The sequence below is a fragment of the Cucurbita pepo genome, chromosome LG14, assembly GCF_002806865.2.
Source record: "Cucurbita pepo subsp. pepo cultivar mu-cu-16 chromosome LG14, ASM280686v2, whole genome shotgun sequence".
Lineage (NCBI taxonomy): Eukaryota > Viridiplantae > Streptophyta > Magnoliopsida > Cucurbitales > Cucurbitaceae > Cucurbita > Cucurbita pepo.
The window spans coordinates 6,184,869-6,205,342 of record NC_036651.1 but is presented as its reverse complement, the minus strand read 5'-3'; the positions used below and the strand labels follow the sequence as shown (position 1 = coordinate 6,205,342).

Genomic DNA, 20,474 nt, shown 5'->3' with positions numbered 1-20,474 from the left:
AAATGAAATATATGATTTTCAAATATAAAGAAATGGTTTAGGGTTTATAATTATACTTTATTCAAAAAGTTATTTTCAAATATAATTATGAATTTCATTGCCAATACTTATTTTTAAAGGTATTTATAATAATAATAATAATAATAATAATAATAATAATAATAATGGTATTATCTATATATATAAATTTCAAACCATGATATAAAATAATATAATCGAATTTTAAAAACGGTCTAATAATTTTTAAATCGTTTTAAATATTAATTCATTTATTAAACATAAAATTAAATTTTTAATTAATCAAATAACGGATCAAAGTTGTTATATTTCTACCTTGAAAATAGGGCTAAAATTAAAGGTATAGTAATTTGTATTTTCAAAGCTATGTTCATAAATGTTTTCATCTGCGACTAATGTAAGCATGTATTGATCAAAAAGTCTTATCATTCGAATACCCGCTTTTACATTTTTGTACTCGATAAACAAAAATAACTCAAAATCTAACTTATGGCCGATTTAAAGTAAGAATGTTTTTAAAACTAATATGACGTAGACCCGAGTACGCACCTGAGCCATTGACAGACACTCCAAGACCCACCAACGCTCATGAAAATCCAAGTCGATTGATCCTCTATTCATCCGACCGAACATAAAGCATCATCGAGGATTCAAGTACAAATGTTGCTCTCTTATATACTCGATAACTTCATCAGGAGTAAGATATTTGATTGACAGTCCTTTTGAAATGCAATCCCTGTAAATGGAGAGATATGATTATACGAACTAATACCGAAAAAATTTAACGTTTCCAACTTTACCCTCCGTCTGTTTCAGCTTACCTTAATCTGGTGGAGCTTATTATGTTGGGTATAATTTGATCTACAATTTTGATATTGCTCTGTACAAAAGGATTTTTTTTCAGTATTAGAACTTGCAAAAGAATTCACAAAAGGAGTCATATTGTCTTGTGACAGCATTGCATTGCTTACCCTGTTCTCGTACAGAATTTCATTATCCGATATGATTTTCTCGATATCTTGTTCTTCTCGACTAACGCAAATGAGACCGTAATCTCGGCATATGGTTTTAACCTATGAAGGGACATGAAAAGCAGTGTCACAAGGTTGAATCAAATTAGAGTGATTGCCATAGCTACATGAATTATGAATAATATGCATACTTGATCAGGTATCCAGACTCCAGGTGTTGCAAAAGATTCAAGCAAATCAGAACCACAAGCAAGCATCACCTTCAGGGATTCTTACAAAATCAGAGAAACATGATCATTATTCTAGTAACCTTTTGAAACATATAATGCAATTATACTCGGGGTAGGTTTGATACGTAGAATGCATTCTTTCAACGTTTTCGGATAAGTGGAGGCAGGAGATTGAATCTTTGATGAAACCTTTAAACCAACCGGAGTTAACCAGTAGTGTCATCGTCCCAAGAAAAACCTTACCTTTGGGTACCAATCCACTGGCACACAGTGATGTCTTGATTCGAGACAGAACAGTTAACGTGCGTTGGTAGCTATTTTGACTGGCCTAAATCAGAGGTAAAATTCCAAACTATCCGACATAAGAACGATGAAGTAATCGAGTGATGGCACACCAAGAGGGAAAAGAAGAGAAATACCTCCCATGGATCGACCATGATGTATTCTGAACTTCGGCATGCTAGTTCGCAGAGCTTTATTCGATGTTCCGAAGAAATGAGGCCCTAAATAATTATCAGAAGCTCTTCTCTGTTAGGCCATGCAACAAAACTTAAGAAATAGCAAGTGTGAGCCAATTATCATATATAACTATCACTTCATATGTGATCAAAACCACTCAACCATCTAAAACTTTTGCAAGTTCCAGAGATGAAAGGAAGTCCATATTTCTAAAGGAGTGGATTTCTTTCAGCCCTCTCTAACATCCTTTTCTATTGTCTATCTCATTCCAAGACGGATAAAAAAGATGAACGTATTTTCCATGAAGCACACTAATGAAAAACATGCGGAGCACGTTTTTGCGCAGGCATGCACCTCAAAGGGTACTTGATAATGAAGCAAAGTGCCCCAAAGGGCATACTTTCTTAGAACACTACGATCAAAAAAACAAATTGGATATACTGTTTTTTGTTTTTCATTTAGTGGAAGTGTCTTTTTGTCTAGAGTGGGGTGTTCGAGATTTTGTTTGAAGTACGTGTCAGATAATAACGTTAGGAGCCTCTTGTATGATATTTTCATAAAAAAGAAACCGAAGGAAATAATGATTAATAAAAGAAAGCATAAACTACGAACATTTCCAAACTTGCTCCCTTTCTTTATTTATGCGAATCGATTAACTCCTTTCTAATCTCAATTGATATTGAGCTTAGGTTCATTCCTTATCCCTCATTCTTGTAATTGCATCATGAATTTTATGTATCATTTTAGCTACAGAAGGTTTCAAAATGTCAATAAAGTTGCATACCTTACCCTTTTCTTGTATGCATCGTTAACTGGAGACATATAGCCTCCAATAACACAAAGGCCCTCTGATTCCAGTGCATCCTTTGCCATTTCTTGAGGGAAAAGAAGAGAAATACCTCCCATGGATCGACCATGAGTATTCTGAACTTTGGCATGCTAGTTTGCAGAGCTTTATCCGATGTTCCGAAGAAATGAGGCCCTAAATAATTATCAGAAGCTCTGCTCTGTTAGGCCATGCAACAAAACATAAGAAATAGCAAGTATGAGCCAATTATCCTATATAACTATCACTTCATATGTGATCAAAACCACTCAGCCATCTAAAACTTTTGCAAGTTCCAGAGATTGAAGGAAGTTCATATTTCTAAAGGAGTGGATTTGTTTCAGCCCTCTCTAACATCCTCTTCTACTGTCTATCTCATTCCAAGACGGATAAAAAAGATGAACGTATTTTCCATGAAGCACACTAATGAAAAACACGCGGAGCACGTTTTTGCGCAGGCATGCACCTCAAAGGGTGCTTGATTATGAAGCAAAGTGCCCCAAATGGCATACTTTCTTAGAACACTATGATCAAAAAAACAAATTGGATATATTGTTTTTTGTTTTTCATTTAGTGGAAGTGTCTTGTCTAGAGTGGTGTTCGAGATTTTGTTGGAAGTACGTGTCAGATAATAACGTTAGGAGCCTCTTGTATGATATTTTCATCGAAAAGAAACCGAAGGAAATAATGATTAATAAAAGAAAGCATAAACTACAAACATTTCCAAACTTGCTCCCTTTCTTTATTTATGCGAATCGATTAACTCCTTTCTAATCTCAATTGATATTGAGCTTAGGTTCATTCCTTATCCCTCATTCTTGTAATTGCATCATGAATTTTATGTATCATTTTAGCTACAGAAGGTTTCAAAATGTCAATAAAGTTGCATACCTTACCCTTTTCTTGTATGCATCGTTAACTGGAGACATATAGCCTCCAATAACACAAAGGCCCTCTGATTCCAGTGCATCCTTTGCCATTTCTATGCACAAAATAAAAATCTAAGTTTGAACAAATATGAACTTCAAATGTCATATTGTTATGTCTATCATAAAATTCATTGTTTCATTGAGATATTTCTGATACTCCAGCAATGAAATTCATTGACCTTTTCCAAATTCTCAAGCAACCATATGAAGGAAATTATTAGCAACTCACCAAACATGCGTAAATGCATATAAGTAGGAGGATTGAAGCTTCCAGTAGCTACAAGAACCACGAACGTTTTAGGCCTAGATTTAAAACAGAATGTTTGAGTTAAAACAGCAAATTCGCCTACAAATGAAGAAACTGTAATGAAGAACTAACTTGATCGAGGAGCCAGAGGAGGAGCCATGGCCTACCAATTCCAACGCCAACTTATCAACCGGCAAAGGGATCTCCACGGAACTTATTATGTCTGATCTTCGATCATGTGAAGAGATATTTTCCGCCATTGGAATTTCTTAAGATGAAGCTAAAGACAACGAGAAGATAGAATCGCGGGGGAGTTAACACAAGAACTGAATTTACAGTCAATTTCCTCAGCAATTCACTCTATTAGGTCAATTACCTCAGCAACCCACTCGATTTAGGGATCCAACAATTAATAACCGAAAATAATGTTTAAATCACAAGAACAATAGCAAACAACAATCGGTGACTGTAACGTCAATAAACTCAGTTCAAACCAGCCAACAATTTCCCATCACACGAACATAAAATTCAATTGAATAAATCACTTTAAAGCGCCTCGTAAGTGAGATTACCTGATATATCAGAAACAAAACCGAGAAGTTGCTTGGTTCATTGTTGTTGTTCCAGATGCTTGATTCAGCAAATAAATCAGATGATCGGTTCATCCAGAGAAATTTCTGATAGGGATCGCGGCGACTTTGGCGTAAGGACGATAACGTCAGTTCACCGACGGTGACTGAACGAAGGCCGGCGACAAACGCTGCTCAAGGAACGCAGAGAACCATCGATGGTGTAGTTGCTGGACTAAATTGGATAAACCTAAAAACAAACGTGTCATAAACTAATTCATTATCCAATTTATTATTAAATTATTTAAATTACTTTTTAATTTTAATTTCACTCTAATTTATGGACCAAAAATATAATTTTTCTAATATAAAATAGTATTAATTATAAAAAAAAAGTAAAATTAAAATAAAAAAAGTAAGGAAAACGAGACCTAATCCGAACTAATTCAATTAGATTGTGTCGTGTGGTGATGGGCTCGATATCAAATAAGCTCAATTTAATCCGACCTCTTACGAATTCAAGAGGTCATCCTTCGTTCTCTCCTCCTTTTGTTCTCTTCTTTCTTTTTCTATTTCTTCGAATCGGAATTGATCGAGAGTCGCTTCTTCGCGACTCTCAGTGGAGAGAAGAAGTGAGACCAATATAACAGGTTTACGAGCTCTCGTGTCAACCACTTCCATTCCCCTCATTAGGTAGCACTTTTTAGAGAGGAGAAGATTCAAAGGTCAAAGAATTCATATAAGGCTCTCGGAGGTCGATATAAACCTCTAGACGCCCATCTAAATCGATCTATAAGTTCGATATTGATCTAAGACCTACAAACCAGAGATCGACCCAAGTTGATCAGCAAGTGATTAAAAAAAAATCAATAAAACAGAGGTCCCATTTGCCTTATATTCCATTTTAGCCGGTTGCATTCCGGTGTCCGGTCAAATCCCTCTCTTCCTTTCTCACATTGGTGATCACGACCGCCAATTCAATTGCCCTCTCTCTCTCTCTCTCTCTTTCTTCTAATTTAATATTATTTTTTATTTATTATAAATAAATTATTATTATTTCTTTTTTATTTTTATTTTTCTTTTTGCTTTACATGCACAATAGAGCCTCCATTTCCTTCCAACCAATCATATTTTTTCTTTTTTTATAATTTTTTATTACAGATAAAATTAAGAAAAAAAAAGATATTATGTAAACAAAATCAAAACCTTTCTTCAAAATCCAAATTAAAATGAAAATTTAAACCTAATTTTAGCGTAAAAAATAATTATTTTTATCAGGGTCCTAAATTTAGACATGAATATTGAATCCCGAGGAGTTTCCGGTGGTCCAAATCTTATTACGTGGAGCTGACTGACACAGTTTTAAATTTGAATTACTTGAGCCGTTAAAAGCTGCTTATGTCAGTATTTATTTTTTCTTTTTGTTTTTTTATTAAAGGAATTGAAAACTTATTCACTTAATGTTTGATACGTGGGATACAAATGAGGTAGATGTCAGGTGAAATACAAAAAAAATACTTTTTATTTTTTTATTAAAGAAATTGAAAACTGATTCAGTGAGCGTGTCTGATACGTGGGATGTCAGGTGAGATACAAAAAAAATAAATGCTCTGTATGATGCTGACGCGACCTGTGATAAAAATGAAAATAGATGTTTTGTAGGATACAATTGAATTAGATGCAACGTGGAATACAAATAAAATAGCATTTTTCTTAAGGAGACTCGTAAGTCATTAACGAGAACAATGTGTCGAACGACTCGAAGTACGAGTCAAACTAATTGCCTCGTTTGACAAACGACATATTAAAAATCTTGTATATTGAATGCCATATATATGAGTATTTTTGGGTGATCCAAATCTTATTATGTGGAGTGACGGTCCGAGTTTCAAATTTGAATTACTTGAGCGGTTAAAAACGTGTTTATGTTTTCTTATTAAAGAAACTGAAAATTTATTTACGGAGCAGATGATACGTGAGATACAAATGAAGTAGCGTCTTCCTCAGAAAGACTCGTAAGACATTAACGAAAACAATGTGTCCAAAGACTAGAAGTACGAGTCAAACTAATTGCCTTATTTGATAACCGACTATTAATTTTGAAAAAAAAAAAACTTGTAATATATATATTAATTGAGAATAAAAAAAAGGGATGAATGTGTGAAATATTTTGAAAATTCTCTCTTTTTCTTGAGATTACATAAAAGGAAAGAGAGTGAAGAATTTATTAACTAAGATTTGATGCACTTTATAACACATAATTATGGTATTGGCCAACCTCCCAAATTTAGCTTTATTTATTTATTTATTTTTTTTTTAAATTTTATTCTATTATTTAAATAAATACTTATAGTTAATGAAATTACAATNTCATTGCCAATACTTATTTTTAAAGGTATTTATAATAATAATAATAATAATAATAATAATAATAATAATAATGGTATTATCTATATATATAAATTTCAAACCATGATATAAAATAATATAATCGAATTTTAAAAACGGTCTAATAATTTTTAAATCGTTTTAAATATTAATTCATTTATTAAACATAAAATTAAATTTTTTATTAATCGAATAACGGGTCAAAGTTGTTATATTTCTACCTTGAAAATAGGGCTAAAATTAAAGGTATAGTAATTTGTATTTTCAAAGCTATGTTCATAAATGTTTTCATCTGCGACTAATGTAAGCATGTATTGATCAAAAAGTCTTATCATTCGAATACCCGCTTTTACATTTTTGTACTCGATAAACAAAAATAACTCAAAATCTAACTTATGGCCGATTTAAAGTAAGAATGTTTTTAAAACTAATATGACGTAGACCCGAGTACGCACCTGAGCCATTGACAGACACTCCAAGACCCACCAACGCTCATGAAAATCCAAGTCGATTGATCCTCTATTCATCCGACCGAACATAAAGCATCATCGAGGATTCAAGTACAAATGTTGCTCTCTTATATACTCGATAACTTCATCAGGAGTAAGATATTTGATTGACAGTCCTTTTGAAATGCAATCCCTGTAAATGGAGAGATATGATTATACGAACTAATACCGAAAAAATTTAACGTTTCCAACTTTACCCTCCGTCTGTTTCAGCTTACCTTAATCTGGTGGAGCTTATTATGTTGGGTATAATTTGATCTACAATTTTGATATTGCTCTGTACAAAAGGATTTTTTTTCAGTATTAGAACTTGCAAAAGAATTCACAAAAGGAGTCATATTGTCTTGTGACAGCATTGCATTGCTTACCCTGTTCTCGTACAGAATTTCATTATCCGATATGATTTTCTCGATATCTTGTTCTTCTCGACTAACGCAAATGAGACCGTAATCTCGGCATATGGTTTTAACCTATGAAGGGACATGAAAAGCAGTGTCACAAGGTTGAATCAAATTAGAGTGATTGCCATAGCTACATGAATTATGAATAATATGCATACTTGATCAGGTATCCAGACTCCAGGTGTTGCAAAAGATTCAAGCAAATCAGAACCACAAGCAAGCATCACCTTCAGGGATTCTTACAAAATCAGAGAAACATGATCATTATTCTAGTAACCTTTTGAAACATATAATGCAATTATACTCGGGGTAGGTTTGATACGTAGAATGCATTCTTTCAACGTTTTCGGATAAGTGGAGGCAGGAGATTGAATCTTTGATGAAACCTTTAAACCAACCGGAGTTAACCAGTAGTGTCATCGTCCCAAGAAAAACCTTACCTTTGGGTACCAATCCACTGGCACACAGTGATGTCTTGATTCGAGACAGAACAGTTAACGTGCGTTGGTAGCTATTTTGACTGGCCTAAATCAGAGGTAAAATTCCAAACTATCCGACATAAGAACGATGAAGTAATCGAGTGATGGCACACCAAGAGGGAAAAGAAGAGAAATACCTCCCATGGATCGACCATGATGTATTCTGAACTTCGGCATGCTAGTTCGCAGAGCTTTATTCGATGTTCCGAAGAAATGAGGCCCTAAATAATTATCAGAAGCTCTTCTCTGTTAGGCCATGCAACAAAACTTAAGAAATAGCAAGTGTGAGCCAATTATCATATATAACTATCACTTCATATGTGATCAAAACCACTCAACCATCTAAAACTTTTGCAAGTTCCAGAGATGAAAGGAAGTCCATATTTCTAAAGGAGTGGATTTCTTTCAGCCCTCTCTAACATCCTTTTCTATTGTCTATCTCATTCCAAGACGGATAAAAAAGATGAACGTATTTTCCATGAAGCACACTAATGAAAAACATGCGGAGCACGTTTTTGCGCAGGCATGCACCTCAAAGGGTACTTGATAATGAAGCAAAGTGCCCCAAAGGGCATACTTTCTTAGAACACTACGATCAAAAAAACAAATTGGATATACTGTTTTTTGTTTTTCATTTAGTGGAAGTGTCTTTTTGTCTAGAGTGGGGTGTTCGAGATTTTGTTTGAAGTACGTGTCAGATAATAACGTTAGGAGCCTCTTGTATGATATTTTCATAAAAAAGAAACCGAAGGAAATAATGATTAATAAAAGAAAGCATAAACTACGAACATTTCCAAACTTGCTCCCTTTCTTTATTTATGCGAATCGATTAACTCCTTTCTAATCTCAATTGATATTGAGCTTAGGTTCATTCCTTATCCCTCATTCTTGTAATTGCATCATGAATTTTATGTATCATTTTAGCTACAGAAGGTTTCAAAATGTCAATAAAGTTGCATACCTTACCCTTTTCTTGTATGCATCGTTAACTGGAGACATATAGCCTCCAATAACACAAAGGCCCTCTGATTCCAGTGCATCCTTTGCCATTTCTGTGCACAAAATGAAAATCTAAGTTTGAACAAATATGAAATTCAGATGTCATATTGTTATGTCTATCATAAAATTCGTTGTTTCATTGAGATATTCCTGATACTCCAGCAATGAAATTCATTGACCTTTTCCAAATTCTCAAGCAACTATATGAAGGAAATTATTAGCAACTCACCAAACATGCGTAAATGCATATAAGTAGGAGGATTGAAGCTTCCAGTAGCTACAAGAACCACGAACGTTTTAGGCCTAGATTTAGAACAGAATGTTTGAGTTAAAACAGAAAATTCACCTACAAATGAAGAAACTGTAATGAAGAACTAACTTGATCGAGGAGCCAGAGGAGGAGCCATGGCCAACCAATTCCAACGCTAACTTATCAACCGGCAAAGGGATCTCCATAGAACTTATTATGTCTGATCTTTGATCATGTGAAGAAATATTTTCCGCCATTGGAATTTCTTAAGATGAAGCTAAAGACAATGAGAAGATATAATTGTGGGGGAGTTAACACAAGAACTGAATTTACAGCCAATTTCCTCAGCAACCCACTCTATTAGGTCAATTACCTCAGCAACCCACTCGATTTAGGGCTCCAACAATTAATAACCGAAAATAATTTTCAAATCACAAGAACAATAGCAAACAACAATCAATGACAGTAACAAGAAATCCATAAAAAAAANAAAAAAAAAAAAAAAAAAAAAAAAAAAAAAAAAAAAAAAAAAAAAAAAAAAAAAAAACAACAATCGGTGACTGTAACGACAATAAACTCAGTTCAAACCAGCCAACAATTTCCCATTACAATAACATAAAATTCAATTGAATATATCATTTTAAAGCGCCTCGTAAGTGAGATTACCTGATATATCAGAAACAAAACCCAGAAGTTTCTTTAGATCTTTGCTATTGTTCCAGATGCTTGATTTAGCAAATACGTCAGATGATCAGTTCTTCCAGAGAAATTTCAGATAGGGATCACGGCGACTGTGGCGGAAGGACGACAACTTCCGTTCACCGACGGTGACTGAACGAAGGCCGGCGACAAACGCTGCTCAAGGAACGCAGAGAGCCATCGATGCTGTAGTTGCTGGACAAAATTGGATAAACCTAAAAACCAACGTCATTTTGGTGACATAAACTAATCCAATGTTATTATTAAATTATTTAAATTTAAAATATAATATCATTTATATGTATAAAATAAATTACTAATCTCTACACGAGCATTCGAGACCTTTACACCATGTCCCGTTGGTGACAAGAATTAATACAACTAGATTATGTCGTGTCGTGTCGTGTGTATTTGATGACATATAATAGTCAAATTAGATTGTATCATGTGGTGATGGACTCGGTATCAAATAAGCTCAATTTCATCTGACCTCTTACGAATTCAACACGTCATCCTTTATTTTCGATCTAAACCTCTAGACGCCCATCTAAATCGATCTATAAGTTCGATGTTGATCTAAGACCTACAAATCAGAGGTTGACCTAAGTTGATCAACAACTAATAAAAAAAAATCAATAAATCATAAGACCAATCCAAGACAATCAACAAGTCAAAGTCCGATCTAAGCCCATCATTAAGTCAAAGGTTGATTGATATGAACCACGACTAAGGAATTTCCATATCTCAAGGTCCAATTATAAAGACGAGAGCCAATAAGCTACAACAAACATTGTACACTTATTTACGCTATGGTGAGCTCATCAAAGAAAATCTAGAAGACGTTGGAGACCTCGCTTATATGTTGTACAAACTTGAGCTTCAAGAAAGAGATTGCATTAAAGGTATTTAAGTTGCATTTAATGTACTCATAAATTTATAGAATTAGTTCGGACTAATAAGCACATTTCATTCATTGCACTATTTAATTATAATTTAAATATTTATTTGTCATATTTCAACTAGTTTTTAATGGAAGAGTTAAGGTTATATTGTAACTCACCTAGGTTACCCTATTTCACAATTAACTAGTCATTTTAATATGGAGGTTAGGGCTATTTCTGACAATTTAATTGAGGAGTTACGTGTAAGTAGGTTAAGGTTGTAAAGACTATATAAAGCTTTTTTTTTCTTTAACGAGAGACATCACATTTTAGAATTAAAAAGAATACTATTTCTATTTTTTTTTAGAGAGTTAAGATTTTTTTTTAAAAACTTGTATGCTAGAGTCATTGAAGTGGTATTGATCAAACCTGTTGTGAAGTGATACGAATCACGAGTTTAGAAACAAGTTTTTTTTACTTTTGATCTTGATCATCAAAGTACTCCGTTTCATTGATAAGTCTATCATCAAGTTTGAGGCCAATCTGAGCTATTTAGAGAAGAACCATTAATAATATATAATTAAAATACTTAATTTGGAGAGTCGAGTATAATTTTTATTTTTTGGCCAAATAAAATAAAAAAAGTAAAGTATAATTTTATAATATGAAATAATAAAACAAAATCAATTTATATTCCTAACAATAAGGGAAGTGATTTATAATTATTTTTATTTAATTTCATTTAAACTCAGCTTAAAATTACATATATAAAATTATTATTTTTCGAAAATTTTACTAAAGATAAAAACGTGGAAATTATTTATTAATAATTAATATAATTATATATAATTATATATATTCCATCATTTTTTGCTTCAGAACGGTTATATAATTGTAAAACTGGGATTTTGCATTTTGTTTTTGCACCTAAATTTCTCTATTATTCCTCTTTTGCCCCCACAAAAAATTATATTTGCAAACAAACCCTTTAAGTCCAATTAGGTCTTTTCGTTCTGTTCATTCACTATCGTTGATCGTGAACCTAGCCTTTGTGTTTGTTTGCCGATTCTATGTGGTCCTTTATTCTGCAGCCGTGCACATCCATACAACATGTACAAGATATAATAATACTTAATCATATCTCTATTGAATTCTTCTTCTCCGCTCCTGCTGTACTTTTTTTTTTCATTATATACTTAATCTCGTTCTTTCTCCTTCGTCCACGATTCATTTTGATTTCTTCATCAAAATTGAAGAGCTTTTAACTACAAATCCGACACTACAAACTTGAAAAAAGAATTATTTTTGGGCGATTTTTCTAATTTTTAATTTAATTAATCCAAGTGAAAAATACTAAAATGCCCATTTATTTGCTTCTTTTTTTTTTCCCCTTAATTTTTAATTTCTTTTGTTTTTGGGCGATTTTTCTAGTTTTTAATTTAATTAATCCAAGTGAAAATACTAAAATGCCCCCTTCTTTTGTTTCCCTTAATTTTTAATTTCTTTTGTTTTTGGGCGATTTTTCTAGTTTTTAATTTAATTAATCCAAGTGAAAATACTAAAATGCCCCCTTCTTTTTTTCCCCTTAATTTTTAATTTCTTTTGTTTTTGGGCGATTTTTCTAGTTTTTAATTTAATTAATCCAAGTGAAAATACTAAAATGCCCCCTTCTTTTGTTTCCCTTAATTTTTAATTTCTTTTGTTTTTGGGCGATTTTTCTAGTTTTTAATTTAATTAATCCAAGTGAAAATACTAAAATGCCCATTTATTTGCTTCTTTTTTTTTCCCTTAATTTTTAATTTCTTTTGTTTTTGGGCGATTTTTCTAATTTTTAAATTAATTAATCCAAGTGAAAATACTAAAATACCCTGGCTACATTTTTCTGATTCCCTTTCTTCTCTTTCCTTTTCATTTATTATATTTCTTCTTAATTTTTAATATATTCGTGGAATCAGAATATCTTTTACTGACAAAAAGGCAATTTAAAAATTAAAAAACATTATCGTATCACTACTTTGACGTAAACGTCGTCGTTTTCCACACTCATTTATCATTACCGTTGGGATCCCCTGTTTGTTTCCATTATTTTCAAACCCCATGCCCCACACAGCCCCATTTCTTACCGTTTAAACTCCATTTTCTTTGACTCAAGAACATCGACCATCATCATCATCATCATCATCAATCCAATCCTCTCAGTTCTTGAAAACCCATCTCCAGATCCTTAACTCACCCATTCTCCGCCCCAATGACCCCAAGAAATCTCCTCGCCGTCGCCCTTTTCCTCCTCCTCTTCACTCCGCCAAGAACACAGAGTATCGGCTTCGATTTCAATTCTTTCAACATCAGAAACCTCACTCTCCTCGGCGATTCCCACTTCCGCGACGGCGTTATCGGCCTCACCAAGGAGCTCGGAGTCCCTTCCTCCAGCGCCGGCGCTGTAATTTACAATCAACCCATCGGATTATACGACGCCGATACCAACATTACTGCCTCTTTCTCCACAAGATTCTCTTTCTCTATCACTAATACTAACCCCACTTTCTCCGGCGACGGTCTTTCCTTTTTCCTCTCCCCTGATAATCGGACCCTCGGTAGTCCCGGTGGGTATTTGGGCCTCGTCAATTCCTCCCGTTTGGTTAACAAGTTTGTCGCGGTTGAATTTGACACTCGGCTTGATTCTGTCTTCAATGATCCTAATGATCACCATGTTGGCTTCGATATTGAAAGCTTGGTTTCAATCAAGACGGCCGATCCTGCTTCTCAAGAGCTCAATCTCAAGAGTGGGGAGTCCATTACGGCTTGGATTGAGTACAAGAACGAGGAGTGTAGGTTGAGGGTTTTCTTGAGTAATTCTAGTTTGAAGCCTTCCGAGGCGCTTCTCGACGTTAGCGTCGATCTTTCGAGCTATCTTAAGGAGGTTATGTATGTCGGGTTTTCGGGTTCGACTGAAGGGAGTACTGATCTTTATTTGATTGAGAGTTGGAGCTTTCATACTTCTGGGTTTGTTCCTGCTCGACGTCGATTTAAGCCTCATAATGTTTCTGATAGCTCTGTGATTGATTCTCCTAATATTTCTATATCTGATTCTGGAAATGGTCATCACAGTAAGCTCGGGCTGGGTCTCGGGATCGCCGGACCGGCCTTCTTTTGTGCTGTGATTGCTGTGTTTGGTTTCTTTTCACTTAGGAAATGGAGGAAGATTAGGACTCAGAAGAGCTTCAAGGCAGAGCTTTTGACAGGTCCTAGGGAGTTTAGTTACAGAGAACTAAAGAGAGCCACAAAAGGATTTCACTCCAGTAGGATCATTGGCAATGGGGCTTTTGGGACTGTCTATAAGGCTTTTTGCACCTCATCAGGAGGCATTTCGGCCGTTAAAAGATCGAAGCATTCCCACGAAGGAAAGACCGAGTTTCTGGCCGAGTTGACGATCATAGCTCGGTTGAGGCACAAAAATTTAGTTCAGCTCCAAGGTTGGTGCGTCGAGAAAGGTGAACTGCTTCTCGTTTACGACTTTATGCTGAATGGGAGCCTTGATAAGCTGCTTTACCAGGAATCTGTAGAAGCTAGCTTGTTAAACTGGTCTCACAGATACAACATTGCTGTTGGATTAGCCTCTGTGCTGACATATCTACATCAGGAATGTGAGCAGCAGGTGATTCACAGAGATATAAAGACTGGTAATGTACTGCTGGATGCGAACTTCAATGCCAGACTGGGCGATTTTGGATTGGCAAAGCTCATGGATCACGACAAGAGCCCGGTTTCAACTCTAACCGCAGGAACAATGGGATACCTCGCACCTGAGTATCTACAATACGGGAAAGCGACTGAGAAAACCGATGTCTTCAGCTACGGTGTGGTTATGCTTGAAGTGGCCTGTGGGAGGAGGCCGATCGAAAGAGAAGCAGGTACTCAAAAGATGGTCAATCTGGTAGATTGGGTTTGGGGATTACATTCTCAGGGAAAGATCATCGAAGCAGCCGATAAAAGGTTGAATGGCGAGTTCAAGGAAGAAGAAATGAGGAAACTGCTACTTGTTGGATTGAGCTGTGCAAACCCGGATAGCTCGGTGAGGCCTTCGATGAGGAAGGTCCTACAGATTCTCAACAACGAGACGGAGCCGGTGTTCGTGCCAAAACTGAAGCCTAGTCTTACCTTTTCTTGTGGCTTTTCACTGACCGTGGATGACATTATAGTAGAGGAAGGAGGAGGAGAGTGGGAATCTGCGAAGGCAACCACTATCCAAATAGACTGAAAGTAACTTCTGTGTTTTTCTTGCACCCTGATCGTTAAGATTCATTCTTTTATAACCATCACACTGGTAATGCCATCATGTACTTCTCAAGTGTCTAGAAACTGAAGGGGAGTTCAATACAATCTATTTGAACTCTGTCCATGGTTTCTGCTTAACTACACCCCACATATAAAGAACCCAATTCTCCACTGCCATAACTTAGGCTTTCATTTCCTTAACTCATAACTGTTGCAGCATTCTCCATAAATATGGAATGCACAATACCAATTTGCAAAAAACAGAAATATATAGTACATTTTCGGTGTTCGGAGTGAGTTTACATCGAAGAAGATCGTAAAATATGGTAGTTAGTGTTTCTAAGATCATTTGCTCCCACTTCCATTCCCTGTACTTCAGTAGTTTCATTCAACATATCAGCAGTTAAATTGTTGTTGGCAGCTTCGTGCATCTGGCTCTTTACTGACTCGGGTTTTATCGACGTCGTCTTCTGATTAATCCCAACTGCCTCTGCCTGATCAGCAAACAAGACTTTAAACATGGGAGAGCTGCAAATTTCCTTGTATGCTTCATAGCCTGCAGCGTGAGTACTTTTAGCTCCAAAAAGCTCAGTGAGAGGATGCAAAACTGATATTGGATCATCGTGCCGCTCCAAGTTTTTCTTTAGGTCGAGAAATTCGGAAACCATTTCTGGCTTTGCAAACTGCACAAACACAGCACTTTCATCTATATGGTAGACACTAACGATATTTGCCAGGCCGAACACTTTAGAGATGCACTCTTTGATTTTCCTTGCATTAAGGTTGGCAGGAAATCCCCATATTAGAACAATGTTCTCGAACGATATTTTTGCTTGATGCTTTTTAGATCTATTAGACCTCAAAGGCTCGGTCGTTCGATTACCGGTGCTCAGATCGATAATATCTCCACTCGCCCAACTCAAATACAGATGGTTTATGTGCTTCTGCAATTTCTCATTGTCAGCCAAATTTTCAGAAGGAAGTACAAAATCAATTCCCATAAGATTGCACGCTTGTGCAAATACACATCCTGTCATAAAAGCATCGTACCCAGCTTCATGCTTATCTCCAGAATTCCAGTTGGAGGAACTGCATAGAGATTGAAATAAAAACATAGATGCAGTTAGATTTTAATTAATTTTAATCACTTAAGTACCTTCAAATCCTACATAATGCCAGGATCAAGAATACAACACCAGTGAACAAACATCAATGCTAAATCGACACACACGTGCACTTATATTTATACAAAAATGATAAGAAATTCAAAAATTTCACCCATGAGTTTTCTATTGGTAGCACTCGATATAGAAAATTTGGATAACGAGTAGAAACTTATATTCAGCGTACGATATAGAAAATACTAGCCGTCCAAATATGCCGAGGAAAACGTACCTTAGATCATCTACTTGAACCTCCACTTGCACACCAGAGCTGAAGGCAGGATTGCTCTGAGAGCTAAAGGCAATATGCGGGCATAATAAGGCAAATGCAGAGGATAGAGATGTGCTGGACTTCTTCATCCGCTGCTGAAGAATGCCATTTCCGTTCAATAGAATTTTGGTGTCCATGATGAATGGAAAGTGTTTTCCAATAGAAGAGACAAATTCTTCAGCAGTTGACGGAAGAGAACCTATAAACTTTTTGTGTATGTGGGCAATATCTGGTACAGAAAACAGTTGTGTCAGCTGAAAATAGAATTGTTATTTAATTATTGCTTATGAAACTAAGGTTGAATGTCTTACCAAGGAAGCAATTATGACCGATAATCAACTTCTTTTCCGATGAAAGGAGATCGATAACATGACGAAACCCAATTGCTGATTGGATCTTCATTTCAGCTGCTTCCCGCTGATCGCTGTTTACCTCTTGCTGCATTAATTATGACAATTCATTATAAGCTATTAGGGGCTGTAACTTTTTAAATGCTTTTTAAAAGCATGAAGTGTGACAAGCAAGACTAAGGCCTCATGTACTGTTTTCCATTACTGCTGATCCAATACACAACAACATATAGATTTTCACAACGAATTTCAGAAAGATTACCACTTTCAGCGCTTAGTTTTACGAACTAAAACATCTAATAAGCACAGATTTAAACGTAAATTGAAAAGTTCGAAATAAAAGTAACGAAGTCAAGATATTTGTCTTCATTTCAACTTTTACAGTTGCTAGTTTGCACAAAAGGAAAGTGTCTAACCATGAGCAGCTCTTTATCGTCTCTAGAATCCACGTACACGACTAATTGTTGTAGATTGGCATCGCCATCATCCACGACAACGAAACAAAGATCTTCAAAATGCTTCTTAATGACCTGCATGTGTTCACCTCCACATGATCAACACTTCAAATGAAATAAGATCAAGTTATCCCAAACAAATGACATAGCATGATTAATATTCAGACCGTTAAATTAACTAACACGCAGCCAAGCATAGACGGATTTGATGAGAAAGTAGCCAAATATTGCATCGGAAAATTATTTTTATGTCACAGATAGTTTCTTCACAGAACAAACAAAAGAAACAAGTAAAAAGCCTCTAGCAACTTCAAAAAATCGCATCTTCTTAGAACAGTAAAATAACATTTCCCTGTACTCTAATTCCCATTATGTTTCATGCTCCATATTAAGCAAGCATACAAACTTGTGCATTAAAGTTTAAAATTTATATAAAATATGCAAATGCAAATTTATCATGACGTGAAAGATATATGAAAGAACAACTCTATCACCATCTGAATGTATAAACCTCCATTAATGAGGGGGAAAATTCTATCTCACCAGCTGAATCAGTTTTGTCTGATGAGAGGTGAAATCGCTCAAAGTAAGAGCAGGGCGCATCTTGAAGAAAATGGTTTCAAATTGTCGTTGGTAATCATTTGAGCCTTCCTGGCCTTGACACTCCATGTTTCTTTCAGATAGTAATCTGTCCCGCCATTCATGTAATCTGTTTTTCATTCTTTCCTTGAATAATACATCAGCAATGCCGATCCTCTTCGGATCCCGAATATTAGTCACATTAGAAGATGCATCTAACGTTTCATCCCCATGTGCAAAATTCAGGCGTTTGCGTGCCGCATCTTCATGTGCTCTGGACAAATAAGATATTCCTGAGATTAATTACAATTCAAATTCTCAATATCCGAGAGGACCAAAAGAGTCAATCGATGAAATGACTACAAGTTTACAATTATGCTTGTCAATCTGACTGAATAACCGTATAAAATGAATTCGACGCAGTCTCTGTATCCTGAAGGTAAATTTTATGTCCATAAATTGAAGGAGAAACATGAAAACAAAACTACCTTCATGTATACAAGCGTTGAAATCAAACTGGTATTTAGCCAAGAATTCGATGGAGGTTGTCTGGCAGAGGAACTCGGAAGAAGGGCCATCGACTTGGATTTCATGGCGCGGGAAAACAAAAAAGTTATGCCTGCAACTCAAACAACGAGACAATGTCAAATTCCACAAAAGAAACCATTTCTCCATCACTGTAAGCTGGCTATACTGTCTGGTTCGCACGAAATTTCGTAGTAACCAAATGAAATCCAAATCAAACGAAGAAGAAAAGAAATTACGGATGAGCGACGAATGAGTTCTTGGCAGAGTCCCAACGGAACGGGCAGACGCCGAATTGAACAACAGCGAACTTCTCAGCAGAGTCCTTGACCTTGAGGTAGCGAACATCAAAGCGATCAAACTCGAACGATTCGCGCCAAGGCGCGCTAGTGATGCCGGTCATTTCAAGGTCGATGGCAACGAAGTCCGCAGCTCGGACATGGCTCCGAAGCTCCGAGAGCACAGCTTCGAAGTTCGACTTGGTCACATTCTTGAGGGGAAAACTGGAGTTTGAGGCGGTGGCCGGAGAAGAAACAGCGGCGGAGGAGTACGTTGCAGTTCTGGTGAAGCAAAGCAGCCGCGTGGGAGCCCAAAGAGGGCGAGACAGATTCATCGCTGAGTCTTACGGGGAATTTCCATCTCAGAGGTTTAAGGGTAAAGAAACGAGGAAATAGGGCCAATGCCGAATTGTCGTTTCAGCCTATAGGCTACAATTGAAAAACGACGTGTCGAACATTCTCTTTCTTTTTACCCCTGTTTTTGGAGCAAATTTCCATTTTGACCTGTATATCAATTTTTACCCTAAATATTAAATTTTAACCTTAGATAAATATGGTAATTTCTACGTTAAATTATTATGTAGTATCGTGAGAATATGTATCCATACAATATACTGTTAGACGAACACGACTCTCCACAATGGTATGATATTGTCCACTTTAAGCATAAGCTCTCATGGTTTTGCTTTGGGTTTCCCCAAAATGCCTCTCATACCAATGGACTTAGTATTCCTCACTTATAAATTCATGATCATTCCCTAAATTAGCCGATGTGGGACTTCCATCGTCCAACATATATAACTATTGAAGTGAACTCATGACTACATGACCATACAACATGCACGAGATTTTCATATTTTAAAATATACATAATCATTCAATCTAATAGCACGTAATTTTAAACAATAAGCACATAATATTCATGCATTAAACTATTTATCAAACAAAGTCTTTAGCTAACATTCCAACGGTCGGTCCACTAACCTTGATAAGCTTAATTTGACATTTCTCTACTTTCTCAAGATAGCCGAAACTTAAGTCGACTCTAACAAAGTTTGGTTTCACAGCGAATAGTCTAACTCGACTTTGACTATTGGTCTTATAATTTATTCATATAACTAAATATAAAAAAAAAATAATAATAATAAAAATAATTAACCTATTATTTTGAGACTATAACTATAATTATTAATAATAATTAAATTGATTAAACTAAAATGTATGGTACACAATTTTTTAATTATAATATTCATGATTATTATTATTATTATTATTTAAGTTTGACTATTACCGTCAATCATAACTCAACGGTAATTAATATATACTTTTTGGTTTACTAATATAGGCTTAAATGTATATGCTTACTTAAAAAAAAATGTTCGACCATTATGAGATATGAGATTGAACCAATGACTTAATTAATCATGGTTAAATTAATAAAAATATAATTTTACATATTTTTTAATAATTATTTTTTAACTTAAAAAAAAAAAAAACTTAAAATAAAAATGTCTAAAAAATATTATGGTCAAAATATATTTATTTTTTAATAATATTTAAAAAATACTCGTAAAAAAAGAGTTTTATTAATATCTTTTAACTTTTCTTAAAAAGATTAATAATATTTTTATCCTATACATTTAAATAATATCTATTAAATTTTGAAAGTAACATAATGCTTTTTTTATCTTTTTTAAAAAAAAAAAAAAAACTACCATCAATA

At 35.0% G+C, this 20,474-nt stretch overlaps 4 protein-coding genes across 8 annotated transcripts; 1 reads left to right on the top strand and 3 right to left on the bottom strand.

Moving 5' to 3' along the window:
- Positions 1-390: 390 nt before the first annotated feature.
- LOC111810832 (nicotinamide/nicotinic acid mononucleotide adenylyltransferase-like) lies at positions 391-4,494 on the bottom strand. The gene is made up of 10 exons (XM_023697639.1): positions 4,253-4,494; positions 3,813-3,960; positions 3,663-3,736; positions 3,401-3,486; positions 1,639-1,722; positions 1,463-1,547; positions 1,181-1,260; positions 990-1,091; positions 840-898; positions 391-754 (listed from the first exon to the last, which is right to left on the bottom strand). The coding sequence occupies exons 2-10, from the start codon at positions 3,938-3,940 to the stop codon at positions 658-660; spliced, it is 795 nt and encodes a 264-aa protein (XP_023553407.1). The 5' UTR covers positions 3,941-3,960; positions 4,253-4,494; the 3' UTR covers positions 391-657.
- A 2,428-nt stretch (positions 4,495-6,922) lies between these two features.
- LOC111810809 (nicotinamide/nicotinic acid mononucleotide adenylyltransferase-like) lies at positions 6,923-10,215 on the bottom strand. Of its 4 annotated transcripts, XM_023697609.1 has the most exons (10): positions 9,942-10,214; positions 9,405-9,552; positions 9,255-9,328; positions 8,993-9,078; positions 8,164-8,247; positions 7,988-8,072; positions 7,706-7,785; positions 7,515-7,616; positions 7,365-7,423; positions 6,923-7,279 (listed from the first exon to the last, which is right to left on the bottom strand). In XM_023697609.1, exons 2-10 carry the CDS (start codon positions 9,530-9,532, stop codon positions 7,183-7,185), a joined length of 795 nt encoding a protein of 264 aa, XP_023553377.1. In that variant the 5' UTR covers positions 9,533-9,552; positions 9,942-10,214; the 3' UTR covers positions 6,923-7,182. The 4 variants fall into 4 exon arrangements, with proteins under 4 accessions (XP_023553377.1, XP_023553379.1, XP_023553378.1 ...); XM_023697611.1 differs by lacking the exon at positions 7,988-8,072 and having other exon boundaries at positions 7,706-7,774; positions 9,942-10,215; XM_023697610.1 differs by lacking the exon at positions 9,942-10,214 and having other exon boundaries at positions 9,405-9,752.
- Positions 10,216-12,808: 2,593 nt separating this feature from the next.
- Positions 12,809-15,248, top strand: LOC111810779 (probable L-type lectin-domain containing receptor kinase S.7). The gene has a single exon (XM_023697560.1). It carries the CDS (start codon positions 13,104-13,106, stop codon positions 15,111-15,113), a length of 2,010 nt encoding a protein of 669 aa, XP_023553328.1. The 5' UTR covers positions 12,809-13,103; the 3' UTR covers positions 15,114-15,248.
- A 57-nt stretch (positions 15,249-15,305) lies between these two features.
- Positions 15,306-19,132, bottom strand: LOC111810771 (poly(A)-specific ribonuclease PARN). 2 transcript variants are annotated; one of them, XM_023697550.1, is made up of 7 exons: positions 18,713-19,132; positions 18,437-18,567; positions 17,913-18,241; positions 17,331-17,444; positions 16,876-17,002; positions 16,526-16,793; positions 15,306-16,219 (listed from the first exon to the last, which is right to left on the bottom strand). In XM_023697550.1, exons 1-7 carry the CDS (start codon positions 19,084-19,086, stop codon positions 15,430-15,432), a joined length of 2,133 nt encoding a protein of 710 aa, XP_023553318.1. In that variant the 5' UTR covers positions 19,087-19,132; the 3' UTR covers positions 15,306-15,429. The 2 variants fall into 2 exon arrangements, with proteins under 2 accessions (XP_023553318.1, XP_023553320.1); XM_023697552.1 differs by lacking the exon at positions 18,713-19,132 and having other exon boundaries at positions 17,913-18,222.
- Positions 19,133-20,474: the final 1,342 nt, after the last annotated feature.